The sequence below is a fragment of the Chlorella variabilis genome, assembly GCF_000147415.1.
Source record: "Chlorella variabilis unplaced genomic scaffold CHLNCscaffold_13, whole genome shotgun sequence".
Classification (NCBI taxonomy): domain Eukaryota; kingdom Viridiplantae; phylum Chlorophyta; class Trebouxiophyceae; order Chlorellales; family Chlorellaceae; genus Chlorella; species Chlorella variabilis.
Window position 1 is genome coordinate 43,251 of NW_005435075.1, and position 11,760 is coordinate 55,010.

The 11,760-nt window shown below is 66.6% G+C and overlaps 5 protein-coding genes across 5 annotated transcripts in view; 3 read left to right on the plus strand and 2 right to left on the minus strand.

The window, feature by feature from the left end:
* Positions 1-15: 15 nt before the first annotated feature.
* Positions 16-1,745, plus strand: CHLNCDRAFT_135077 (hypothetical protein; the record flags this gene model as incomplete). The annotated part of the gene is made up of 7 exons (XM_005846498.1): positions 16-96; positions 197-272; positions 376-424; positions 613-773; positions 899-971; positions 1,225-1,297; positions 1,635-1,745. The coding sequence occupies 7 exons, from the start codon at positions 16-18 to the stop codon at positions 1,743-1,745; spliced, it is 624 nt and encodes a 207-aa protein (XP_005846560.1).
* A 180-nt stretch (positions 1,746-1,925) lies between these two features.
* Positions 1,926-3,832, plus strand: CHLNCDRAFT_135078 (hypothetical protein; the record flags this gene model as incomplete). The annotated part of the gene is made up of 7 exons (XM_005846499.1): positions 1,926-1,950; positions 2,083-2,186; positions 2,413-2,541; positions 2,753-2,896; positions 3,120-3,213; positions 3,413-3,481; positions 3,669-3,832. 7 exons carry the CDS (start codon positions 1,926-1,928, stop codon positions 3,830-3,832), a joined length of 729 nt encoding a protein of 242 aa, XP_005846561.1.
* Positions 3,833-4,134: 302 nt separating this feature from the next.
* On the minus strand, positions 4,135-7,217 carry CHLNCDRAFT_135079 (hypothetical protein; the record flags this gene model as incomplete). Its single annotated transcript, XM_005846639.1, has 7 exons — positions 4,135-4,389; positions 4,566-4,779; positions 5,946-5,999; positions 6,123-6,166; positions 6,392-6,625; positions 6,811-6,965; positions 7,136-7,217. 7 exons carry the CDS (start codon positions 7,215-7,217, stop codon positions 4,135-4,137), a joined length of 1,038 nt encoding a protein of 345 aa, XP_005846701.1.
* Positions 7,218-8,281: 1,064 nt separating this feature from the next.
* CHLNCDRAFT_31571 (hypothetical protein) lies at positions 8,282-10,734 on the plus strand. The gene is made up of 7 exons (XM_005846500.1): positions 8,282-8,519; positions 8,808-8,887; positions 9,119-9,190; positions 9,493-9,593; positions 9,870-9,962; positions 10,231-10,292; positions 10,520-10,734. Exons 1-7 carry the CDS (start codon positions 8,294-8,296, stop codon positions 10,561-10,563), a joined length of 678 nt encoding a protein of 225 aa, XP_005846562.1. The 5' UTR covers positions 8,282-8,293; the 3' UTR covers positions 10,564-10,734.
* Positions 10,735-10,947: 213 nt separating this feature from the next.
* CHLNCDRAFT_135081 (hypothetical protein) overlaps positions 10,948-11,760 on the minus strand; it is a gene marked incomplete at both ends in the record, with an annotated part of 2,112 nt that continues 1,299 nt past the window's right edge. Inside the window, 2 exons of the mRNA XM_005846640.1 lie at positions 10,948-11,550; positions 11,670-11,738. Coding sequence (XP_005846702.1) covers positions 10,948-11,550; positions 11,670-11,738 — 672 coding nt within the window. The remainder of the gene's footprint in view (positions 11,551-11,669; positions 11,739-11,760) is intronic.

The window sequence follows — 11,760 nt, forward strand, 5'->3', positions numbered from 1 at the left end:
CTGTGTGCTGAATGAATGAATGAACCGCGCGGTGGCTACCAGCAGCTGCTGGCCTGGCCCTCCTTCCGAGTCGACCTGCCCAACACGCCGCAGCAGGTGGGACCATGGGCTGTGTGTGTTGTGCTTATGTATGTGTGTGTGGTACAACTGTATGACTCAGTACACACACGCACACCAGTGTGCCCCCCGTCTGCAGAAGCTGCTCAACGAGTTCTCTCTGGGCTACATGGCAGCAGACATGCTCTTCTTCCTCCTACCCTTCAAGCCAGACGGTGGGTGGCGGCCTGGGTGTGGCGCCCACCCATTGCCTCATGTACATATTACTACATCAACATAGTGTAGGTTGGGGCTCATCACCTACCACACCCCATGCAGACCATGAACACATACTCCACCACACAATCTCCTCCATCTACCTCGTGGGGTGAGGCAGGATCTAGCGGGGTGACTGTAACGCCATGCCCGTGTCAGCAGGCTGGAGCAGGCCTGGCGGTGCATTTTTATGCACTTCTCCCTGCTTGCACGGCTCCGGCCCCAACGCCGATACCTCATTCACTTTTGGCCACTGCATCCCCTGTATCGAGTCGCTCTCCTCCGTTCCCCGCCACGCAGCTGCCTGCTGCACCACCACGGTGCCATCGGCTGCATCATGATGTTCTTCCTGGCGACGGTCACCTCCCCTGTCTTCAGCGTCTTCACCATTGCAAAGGAGTTGCGCCACCACAACAAGGCAGCCCACCAGGTCTTCACGTTCACCTCCCTGCTCTTTGCAGGTGGGTGCCTTTGTCCAATCTGCCTGCCCTTGCCCGGTCTCGCCCACCTTTCCCTCTCTTCTCCAAGCGCCACTACCACTGTCACTGATCCACCACCCTCTTATTCCGTTTCACCACCCCTGCAGTCGCCTTCGTCAGCGTACGCTCCGTGATGGCACCCCCAGTGGTTGCCTGGTTCGTTTTTACACTCTGGTTCAGGTGCGCACATCAGGATGGCACGCACAGGGGCGCACGCCTCCTGCTTGCATTTTTGTTGTGGGGATTGGTAGGCTTGTCATCACACTCTGGCCCAGTGCCTGCCCTGCCTCGCAACACACACATTCACTCGCTCTCACACATCTTATCACCTAACACACACACCATGCACGATTAACCATGCCACACAGTGGCTTACACACGCACAACAACATACCGTCTCTGCCTGCCTGCCTGCGTGTCTGCCTGCCTTCAGGAGCTCGCTCATCCCCGGCCCCTGGCGTTTCGTCATGGGAAGCTGTGTGTTGCTGGGCATGGTGGTATCTCAGGTAAAGGTAAAGGTAAAGGTGGGGAAGAGCCTCCACAGGCTTAACTTCCCGGTTTTAACGTCTAGCTTTAGACCATTATTTGATCTGCCCGACGCGCCAAGTGCAGTACCCCCCACTAGTAGTGAATGGGTCCCGGGGAGGCCTGTGCCGAAGCCTTGGCGATTCTATTAGGCGTTCCCGAAGGAATTGGCTTGGATTGGCGCTGAGCCGGTCAGGTGGGTTGTGCACAAGCCCCAGCACACATCCTGGTCTGCATCAATCGGGCCTGGCTGTGCCATCACTACACACACACACACACACACATATACACATACACCGCTGCCACCGCCTGCTGCAGATTTGGTCTCACCGCCTGCAGCGCAGCTATGCCAAGCGGCGGCGCCACGCTTCAAGGCTGGCTGGTGGCGGCGTTGCGGCCGGGGAGGTGAAGAAGGCGGACTGTGTGTAGACCGTCTGTCTGGCCGTGACCTTTGTAACAAAATTACAATAAGTTTTGTCAATAGTGTGTGCGTTTGTTTATTGCCTTGATTCAACAGCGGCTTTGCAGCAGGAGCGGTCCCGGCCTCCATCCCAGCCCTCCCATCTGCTGCTGCTGCTGCTGTTGCTGCTGCTGCTGCTGCGCCTAAGGATGGTCGCCGAGTGTGCACCGCCGCGTGAGCGCATGCGTGCCCATTTGCTGCTGCCCCAGTCACACACGACGCTGGCGGCCGCCTGCGCCACAGCCCTCTGTGCCTGGGCTCACCCACCCGCCGCTGTGCCTGCCGCCGCCCGCCACCCGCCCGCAGAGGAGGCCGGCGCGGAGTCCAAGGCGGGCCTGGCCCTCGAGGTGGCCAGCGTGTTCCCGGTGCTCATGGGCGCCGCCTTCACGCAGAACAACATCAACTCTGTGGTGAGGCCGGGCAGAGCATGCGGCAGGGCAGGCCCTAGGGTGGCATGCGGCGAGCCGGCGCGGTCCTGCAGAACAGCTGCGGGCCACCAACGGAGCGCCACGCTCGCTGGTGTGCCCAGCCTGCCTGCCCCTCCTCTGCCGCCCGTGGCGCGCCTGCCTGCCTTTCCCAGGGCTGCCCCGCGCCTGCCGCCCCAACGCCACCGCCATGTACCGCCCTGTGCCGCAGATGAGCGAGCTGAGGCCGTACCGGCAGGGTTTGCTGGACGCCGCCCAAATCGCCGCCCGCCTGCTCACCATCTCGGTCTTCCTGGCAATCGGCCTCAGCAACTACCTCGCGTTTGGGAGCCAGCTACAGGTGGCGCCCCCATGAGAAAGGACAAGGCAGCCTGGGGCAGTCCGCTGCGAAGCGCCCGGCGGCTGGGGATGCAACAACGGCGCCGCTGCCTCCTGGTGCGGTGCCGACGATGCGCCGGCCCGCCTCCTCGCGCTCCCCACCACGACGTGCGCGCGCCCCTCTTCTCTCCAATGTTTCCCCTACTCCCGCTGCCTCCCCCTGCGCCTTGCAGCCCGATGTGCTGCTCAATTATGGTACCGAGGAGCTGGGCCGGCTGCTGGCCGGCCGCGTCGCGCTGGCGCTGTCGGGTGCCGTCAAGCTCTCCTTCCTCGTCAACGGCCAGCTGAGCCTCCCCATGTACCTCTATCCCTACCAGGTGGGATCCGATGGTTTGATGGGTCAAGTGCTTGTGTGTGCGTGTGTGGTGGTGGTGGTGTGTGTGTGAGAGAGGGTGGCTGGCTGATGTGGGTGGCTGATGTGGCTGTGTGTCAGGGCATGCAGGTGAGGGCCGCGACTCTCCGCGGGCCGATATGTGTTGGGCGCAAGGCTGCAGGCAGCAACAGCAGGCCTGCCCTTGCCGCCCCTTTCCTGTCTTGCAGCGCAACCTGTGGGCCGTGCTGCCGGAGCAGTCGGCGGAGGAGCGGATGGGGGACCGCAGCTCCTTTGCTGCCACCAACATCGCCTCGCTGGCAGGTGAGGCTGGCCAACGGTGTCGATTCAGGGCAGCGCTGCCAATCAGGCTAGCCCCAGGCAACCAGCTGCCAGTTTGCTGCCAGCGAGCAGCGGCATGCTTGCCACAAGTTGGTTGCCACACAGCCCAGTGCGCCCCTCCGCCTCCCACACCCGCACATCACACCACCATTGCCCATCCCCACCCCACCCACGCCCGCAGGCTGTGCGCTGGTGGCGGTAGTGGTGCCCTCTGTGTGGAAGCCGCTGAAGCTGCTGGGCGGCACCGCAGGTGGGCGCCAGCCAGTCGGAGACGCCACATCCGCTCCCTGTGCCGCGACCAAAGCTGTGCACTCCAGCTGGGCTGTTTTGCTGCCAGCCAGGGATGCCGGCGGGCATCTTCAACTGCCAACCAGGCATCCCTGGCTGCCATCCACTGCCGATCCCTTGGCCTTGCCCTTGACCCTCCTTTGCTTCAGTCTCCTGCATGGCCTTCACCTTCCCCGGCCTCATCATCCTGCGCGCCGGTGGCGGAGGCGAGCGCGCCGGCGCCTGGGACCGCACGCTGTGGGCGCTGGGCTGGGTGCTTGCGGCGGTGGGCCTCCTGCAGGCTGCAGCCAGCATCGCCTCTCAGTTCATGTGACGGCCTGTGTGGGGGGGGGGGGCGCCGCAGCTGGTCGGCCGAGCCCATTGGACAGGACAGGGCATGGCGGCAGACGTGGCGGCACTCGGGAGATGAGCAGGCACATGCTCAGGTGACCTGCAACAGTGACAGAACCCCCGAAAATTTTAGGCCATGTTCTTTCTGCACAGAGAGTAGTTACACTGTGAAACACAGATGCGTCAGCAGGTCAGATTTTGTAGGTGTCACTGCCGCTCAATTGGGTGAGCGCAGGCCGGGGAGGTGTGGCGTCATGTGGGCAAGGAGACTGGCAGCGCCGGGAGTCAGAGCTTCTTGCAATAGCCGGTTCTGGTCAGCACGAAGCCCACGGCGCACGCCGTGCAGCCCTTCTTCCAGGTGCTGCCGACATGCCAGAAGCACTTGATGCAGCCCACGCCAAACACGGCGCCGCAGTCGGGCAGCGTGCACTGGCCGGCTTTGTCCCGTTCGGTATACTTGTCGCATTTGGCGCAGGTGAAGGACTTGCCTCTGGCGCGGCAGTCTGCGCAGCCCTGCACGCAGCCAGGTGCGAGCACGCACTGCAGCCAGCAAGGGCAGGGAGGCAGGGATCGGCACGAGGGCGTAGTTGAGTGTGGCAGTCCAGATGGACCCGACGGCTGGCGGGACTTGTAGGCGGGCTCCGCCACACGGGCACGACAGCTGATGCATGCACTTGATCCCCCCAGCACATGGCAAGGGCAAGCGCAGCGGTCACCTTCTTGCCGGCGGCATCAGGGAACAGGCGGGGCTGGGGGTTGGCCCAGCTCAGGAACTCGTCGTCAAAGCACTTGGCGCACCGGGCCTTGCCGCCGGCACCCGTGCGGCAGGTGAGGCAGAGGTCGTTCTTGGATTCCGTCTGGCAGGCGGTTCTCTTGATCAGCTTGGCCACCGCGGCGCTCTTCTTGATGGCGGTGGCTGGTGCAAAGATGCTGCAATGGAAGCGGGGGTGGCACGTAGGGGGGGAGCGAAGGTGGGTCATGGCTGTTCTGCTGGGCAGCACACTGCCAATGCAGGTGCTGCTGCTGTTCAGGCGGCGAAGCGGATGCAACATCCTGTTGAAGCATGTTGAGAGGGCCGTGCAGCCCATGCCATTCACCGCCAACCCAACCCACCAGTACACTCGGTGCTGGCCACCGCACTGGCCCCATCCGCAGCCCATCTTGGTGTTTTTGGCCCACAACACTGTGGAAGGCAGGGAGAGTGGCAGCACGGGCGTCATGCACAGGGATGGGGTCAGACACAGGTGCAGGGCGACCGCTCGTGCGCGATGCAACATCGAGGTAAAATGTGTGCCGTAGCGGCAGCAGGCCCAGCCAGCGAGCAGGGGCTGGCTCACTCTGCGCAAACTGGCGGGCCTCTCCAAGCCGCGGCGACTTTGCCTCAGGATGGTAGCTGCCCCTGGCGGAGTGGCCTGCCAAGCCTTCCACTGCGCTCCAGGAGCTGCAAAGCTGTAGCGCTGCAGAACCCAGTGGACGTGACGCAGGCTTAGTGAGCGCAACGTGAGCGGTAGGTGGCGGCACGGCATGCATGGCACTATGGCACACGACATGGAGGGCATGGTGGCAGCAGCAGCAGCAGCCCAGCTGCCCTCACCGCCGCGCCTCTCTGGTACCAGGCCGTGGCAGCCGTGCTGCACGCGTCGCCGGTGTTCTGAAACGGCCACTCGATTGAGGCATCGGCATCAAACTGCGGTGAGGGAGTGCATGGGTGTATTGAGGGAGGAGGGAGCATGGGCATGGCGGGGTAACGGGGCACAAAAGGGCCACATAGCTGGCCAGCACCAAGGCAAGCCATTGCTGAAGCAACCAGGCAAACAATCAGGCCAGCAAGCGTTGCACCATGCTACCCCGGAAACACAGAGCCACTCACAAAGTTGGCCTGCAGCGTGCCATCGACCATCAACGCTGCAGCATGTGTTCAGAAGGGCGGATGGGGTGGGTGGCTGGCTGCTGTGTATGCTGGGTTCCAGGCACGGGCGCCCGGCTCCACCAGCAATGCTATGGGTAGAGCCAGGCACCTGCTGGCAGGCTGCCACAGCCGGTGCAGCGCTGGGCGCAAAAATTCACGTTTCGGGCGGCCTCTCCATGCATTGCACGTCTCCTTCTGGGCGGCTTGGGCCAGGGCATTGTCCCACTTCAAGGCTGGGGAGCTGCAGGCGGGAGGGAGCGGACCGGGACCAAGTCAGGGTGCCGTCAGGGGCTGTAAGGGAGGGGGAGGCATGCTGGGGCAATTGTGGGCAAAAAAGTGCGGCAGGGAGCGACGTGCCACCCACCCGTGCCGCTGCCGGTACTTGTTGACGACAGCTAGCACGTTGCTCTGGGGATTGGGGCAGGCAGGAGGCACAGGCCGTGGCTCACCGACCACCAGCTCCACGTCTGCAACAGGGTCAGGTGTCCCAACAGCACGTGGCACTTGCTGTCATGCAATCGCTCATGAGTTCATCCATTGCGCCTGAAGCGGCGGGCGGCTGCTGGCGGCCAGCCTCCTCTGCGCCCGCTGCCAGAAGCGCATGGGAGGGGGCATCTTGTCACCTGCCCCGACCAGCCGCCCCGACCAGCCGCCAAAGCCCGCCTCCGTCTTGTAATCTGTGCCCGACTTGAGAGTGCAGGTATAATCGAGTGAGGTGAAGCGTGTGCATTCGGGGGTCTCTTTGCATTTGTTGCAGCAGTCGCCATAGCCCCACGCGAACACCACCTTGAGTACGGTTCCCGAGTACTCGCCCCCCCCACAGAGGTAGAGGTGCCGGGCATTGAAGGGGTTGGTCGGGCTCGGGCTCTGCGGCAGTGGGGCATGGAGGGAAGGTCTTGGCACGGGCGGGGCGTGGGGCGTGTGCTGGATCGGTACAGCCGCAGCCTCAGGCGGGAGCGGCGAGGGTGCGCACCTGGACCAGCAACCCATGCCGAGGTGGCTCCTCTTGAGTCGGCCTCCCTAAATTTTAGGTCTTTCTTCAAGTAGCATACGGAGTCCTGGGTGCCGCTGCCGGGCGCGAAAGACCAGGCCACGCACTGGGCGTTGATTTGGCACAGGTCGTAGCAGACCTGCGGGTCTTGCACCTCGCTGGCCGGCCACTCGGTGCGCAGCAGGTTGGACCCCTCAAAAAGGGTGTTGCACGCGACTGCGCCGCACGCGGGGAGCACAGGATTGCCTTGCTGGCAACGCTCTGCACCAAAGGGGAGGGGGCATGTGCCGGGCCGTCACGAAGCGCGGTACGCAGGGGCGGCGGCAGCGCACAGGCAGCGCACAGGCGGCCCGGTCATTCTGCACTTAAACGGCGCTGCGCCTCACGCGCGGCTGTCAGGGGCGCGACAGTCAGCAGGATGAGGCCCGCAGCGGCCAGCGCTCTGCACGGAGAGCGGGGCCGCGTCATGACCCTCGCTGCAGCGCTGCCCGAGGCGGGATCTTGAAGAAGAGAGTAAGAAGGAGGAAGAAATAGGTTGGATCAGGGATCAGCTCTGAACAAGTACAGCAGCCTGCCAGCTGGGTGTGAGCCCGCGACCACCCGCGTGCTGCCTGGCCTCAAAGTGCCTCCCATCGTGGGGTCCATCAGGACCGGGATTGAGTTCAAGGGAGTCGGAGTTCAAGGGGGACTGGGTGGGGGGTCCTGGGGGGCTACCTCAGGGCTGTTGAACCGCGCTCACCGCCGCTAGCGGCATCACGCCCACCAGCGCGCCAGGCTTGCGGATATGGCTGACCAGCGGGGTTGTTTCCCCCGGCGCCGCGCCATGTTGGGCCCTCGGCTTGCCGCTTCAATTCCTGCAGGTCCACATGCCCAATTTGTGTGCCGGTCTGCTCAAGAGGCGGGGGCAGCCTTGCGCTGCCTCTTCGCCAGACTCGTATGATGCTGGCCTTCTGATGAAGCTGATTGTCGCTGCGCAAAGTGAGCACACTGAATCACTCGCAGTGCGGCAGGTTTGCTGGACTGCCTGAGTTGAGCGGCCGTGACTTGAGCGGCGCACCGGTGGCGCCTGCGGGTCCCGCCCTGCTGCGCTGTGATGGGCTGGGACATCCGCCAAGCAAAGGCGCATTCATTGCTCTCCCTGGTGTCGTTGACTCCTCTCATCTCCTGTTCCACACCGCCAAACCTGTGCTTCGTGATCGGGCGGTGATTGCCTAGTGAGCGGTGAGTCCTGTGGCCTGGGGGGGTGTAGCCCTGGAATGGGACTGGCACACCACGGACTGGTGGACAGCCCAGCGGTTCAGCGGTCGCAGCTGGCTCCGCCATCCCAGCGCAGCCGTCGAGCGTTGATGGGCGCTGGGACAGCGTGCTGGGGGCAGCCACCCACCGAGCATTGACGGCGGGCCCGCCGGCTCGCAGCGCGAGGCCGACTGCCCCTCCCCTCCCCGCCGCCGCCCGCCGCCTCCCGCGTCGCCTGCTGACCTCCTGCCCACCACCCTGCCCCGGCCCCTTGACCTGCGCAGGGCCTGTGCAGGGCAGCCGCCGCCATGGACGTGGGCCCCTCGCCGCACAGCCTGGACGCGCCGCCGCACACGGGCACCACCGTGGTGGCGGTGTGCTTTGACGGCGGCGTGGTGGTGGGCGCCGACTCCCGCGTCTCCACAGGCACCTACATCTCCAACCGAGCCTCCGACAAGATCACCCCGCTGGCAGACAACGTGTACCTGCTGCGCTCCGGGTCGGCGGCAGACACACAAGCGGTGGCAGACTACGGTGGGCCAGCCAGCCAGCCAGCCTGCCTGCACGCCAGCGGGGCACCGGGCGGCGCCTCGCCGCGGATGGCGTGAGCGCTGGGGCGCGGGAGCCGGGGCAGAGGCGCAGCAGGGCTGCTGCGCAGGCCTGCCGGCCTGGTGCCGGCCTGCACGGCTGCACAATCTCCCACCCACCGACCCATCTTGCGCCCACCGCGGACCCCTGTCCGGCCCTCTGCCTTGTGGTGCCAGTTGTCTGCCACCCCGCACCATCCCCGCCCCCCGCCGTAACCGCTCCCTCCTGCCGCAGTACGATACTTCACTGAGCAGCACGAGATGCAGCTGCAGCGCACGCCGGGGGTGCGCACAGTGGCGCAGCTAGTCCGAGAGGTGGGTGGCTGCGGCGCCGCGGCGCCGCTCGGCGCACAACGGCAGCACGGCGCTGCCTGCGGGGGGCGGCACCGCCGGCAGCTGCGCCGCCCGCCGCGTGCGACGCGCCCTGCCGATACCGAGCACGGCGGCGGGCGGCGCTGCATGGGTGTCGCAGCGAGTCGCCCTGCGGCGCTCTCTGCACAGGCGGAGGCTCACGCTGCTGTGGCGCCCCTGCCGCCTGCGGTGCAGATGAATTATCAGTACAAGCACCTGGTGGGGGCGATGATAGTGGCGGGATGGGACGAAGACGAGGGCGGCCAGGTGGGTGGCTGGGTGGCGCCTGCTGGCCCCGCCTACCCGGCCCCGCCGCCGCGCAGCTGCCGGCGCTGCCGGCGGGCTGGCGCTGGCGCGTGCACTGCCGCCTCCTCGGCGGCTGCTGCCTGCGCGCCTGCCACCCCGCCTGCCTGCCTGCCTGCTTGCCCGGGTGCCTCCCTGCCCCCACAATAGCCTGCCTGGTCCCCGCTTTCATGCTCTGCCCGCCTGCCCACCTGCCTGCCTGACTGACTGACTGACTATACCCCCTCTCCCTGCGCCCCTCCCCTGTGCCCTTGCTCCCCTGCCAGGTGTACGGCTGCCCCATCGGCGGCACCATCAGCCGCGAGCCCTGGACCACCGATGGCTCCGGCTCCACCTTCATCTGGGGCTTCCTGGACTCGGAGTTCAAGTGAGGGCACCTGGGCCCTCGCAAGGGAACGCCCGCCTCGCTCACACGCCACACCCGTGCCGCCCTGGGCTGCTGCCGGGTGGAGCACTCAGCTGGGTGCTGCGCCCGCTGGGGCAGCAGGGAACCGCCCGCCCCATTTACGCGCTGCACCCTTGCAGCCAGCACCCCGCCCCCTCGGATGCCGCCGCATGCATGCCCCAACTCGCCCCGCCCGTTCACAAGCACAAGCACAGGCACACACCTACCTGCGCACGCATACACACCGCGCCGCTGCAGGGACGGCATGGGCCGGCAGGATGCCGAGGACTTGGTGGCGATGGCGCTGGCGCTGGCCATGTCGCGGGACGGATCGTCGGGAGGCGTCATCAGGTGAGGCCCATGTTGGGGTGTGGTCGGATGGGGTGGGGTCGGGACGTAGGGGGTGCCGCCCCCACCCTGCGCCCTACCACAGCCCCCGCCACCCTCAGCCATCCACTGCGAGGCCGGTCAGTACCCCTGGCTTGGAGCCTCCGCCCGGCCCGGGTCTTGGGGCCCCCGGCGTCCAGCCGCTGCTGCCGCACGCGCCGCGGCGCCGCGACTGCCTCCCCCCCGCCCCGCTGCCGCCTGTGCCCGCGCCGCCGCCGCTGCTGCGCCGCAGGCTGGTGACGGTGAGCAAGGAGGGGGCGACGCGGCGGCTCATCACGCCGGAGGAGCACCCAGGCGAGCGTTGCAGGGTTTGGGCTGGCGGGCGCTGCGCTCTCCGGTGGCCCTTCCAGCCTTGGGGGACCGCTGCGCTGCGCTGCGCTGGGCTGGGCTGCGTCGGTCCTTCCATTGCTTGCGCACCTAGAACCAGGAGAGGGGCCAAGCCGCTCTGCCTTCCTCTCTTTCTTTCTTCCTCTTGCGGCAAGCAGGTGAAAGCCCTGCCGCCGCCTGCCTCTGCCCTGCAGTGTTCTGGGATGAGATTCCGGCCCCGGCTGGCATGGTGGTATAAGGCAGCGGGGTGGCCTGCATGCAGCATGCAGCTGCCACCAGCGGCAGGCTTGCCCCCAGTGCAGCCGAACCTGCTTGCTGCACACTCCCCATTATTGTTTCTCTATTGTACCACCACCACCACCACCACCACCATCCTTGGCCGCCCAGGATTGTAACAGAATCGCTGCCGCGCAACGCAACAGGCTGGTGGATGCAGAAGCGGTTTGGCGGATGAGCAACTGGCAAGAAATATATGAAAAAAGTAGAGGTGCTGCGTTATGCGTCTTGTTTTTATTGTAGGAAGATGGGGGCGGGATGCCAAACCTCAGTTGCAGCCGCGCCACACGCCTTGCTCATCCTAACTGCTCTGCCTGCATCCCTGCCAGGGGGCACACCCGGCTTGCTACTTGCCGCCGGTGCGGGGACCCGCAGCGGGACCCCCTTTCTTCGCCTTGCCGGCGGGTGCCGCGGGTGCCGCCTTCTTGGGTGGTGCGGCCTTTCCGGCGCTGCTGGCGGCAGAGGCCGCTGAGGAGCCCCTGGGGCGGCCCTTGGATGTGGTACGCGACAGGCCGCCACCCTCTACCGGCTCCTCAGCGATCGGCGGCAGCACGGTCATGGCCGGCGATTCCTCGCCCGACTCTTGGCCCGCCCCCGCGTCCCCCACCGCCGGCGACGCGGGCTTGCCAGCGCCGCAGCCGTCGCCCCCGGGCTGCTGCGCCGGCGCCAGGGGGCTCAGCGCGGTCGGGGAGCCGCCCGCGCTGGCGGCCTCTCCGTCGGAGCTGCTGGCGGCGCTGCGCGCGCCCGCGCTGCGCCCGCTGCGCCGCCGGCTGAAGCTGTTGTCCGACAGGCGCAGCGGCGGGCGCGGGCTGCCGGGCAGCAGCGCCGCGGCGCCGGAGTGGGAGGGGCTGCCGGGCGCCGGCGCCGGCTCTGGCGTGCGGCTGGCTGGCGGCTTCTCAGGCTCAGCGGCTGCAGCCTCGGCGGCGGGCTCGGGCACGGCCGCGGCGTCCTGCGCCGACACACCGACAGCAGCCTGGGCTGCCTCCGCCGCAGGGCTGGCCTCCGCCGCCTCAGCGCCAGGCTTCCCTTTGGTCCCAGCTGCCGCGAGGTTCGTCTAAATGCCATCACACCGCCGTCGCGGCTGCCGCGGCGGCGGGCGGCCCCCTCAGCCACCGCCTCCTCCTCGCCCGGCGGCTCCTCCGTGGCGGCGGCGGCGGCG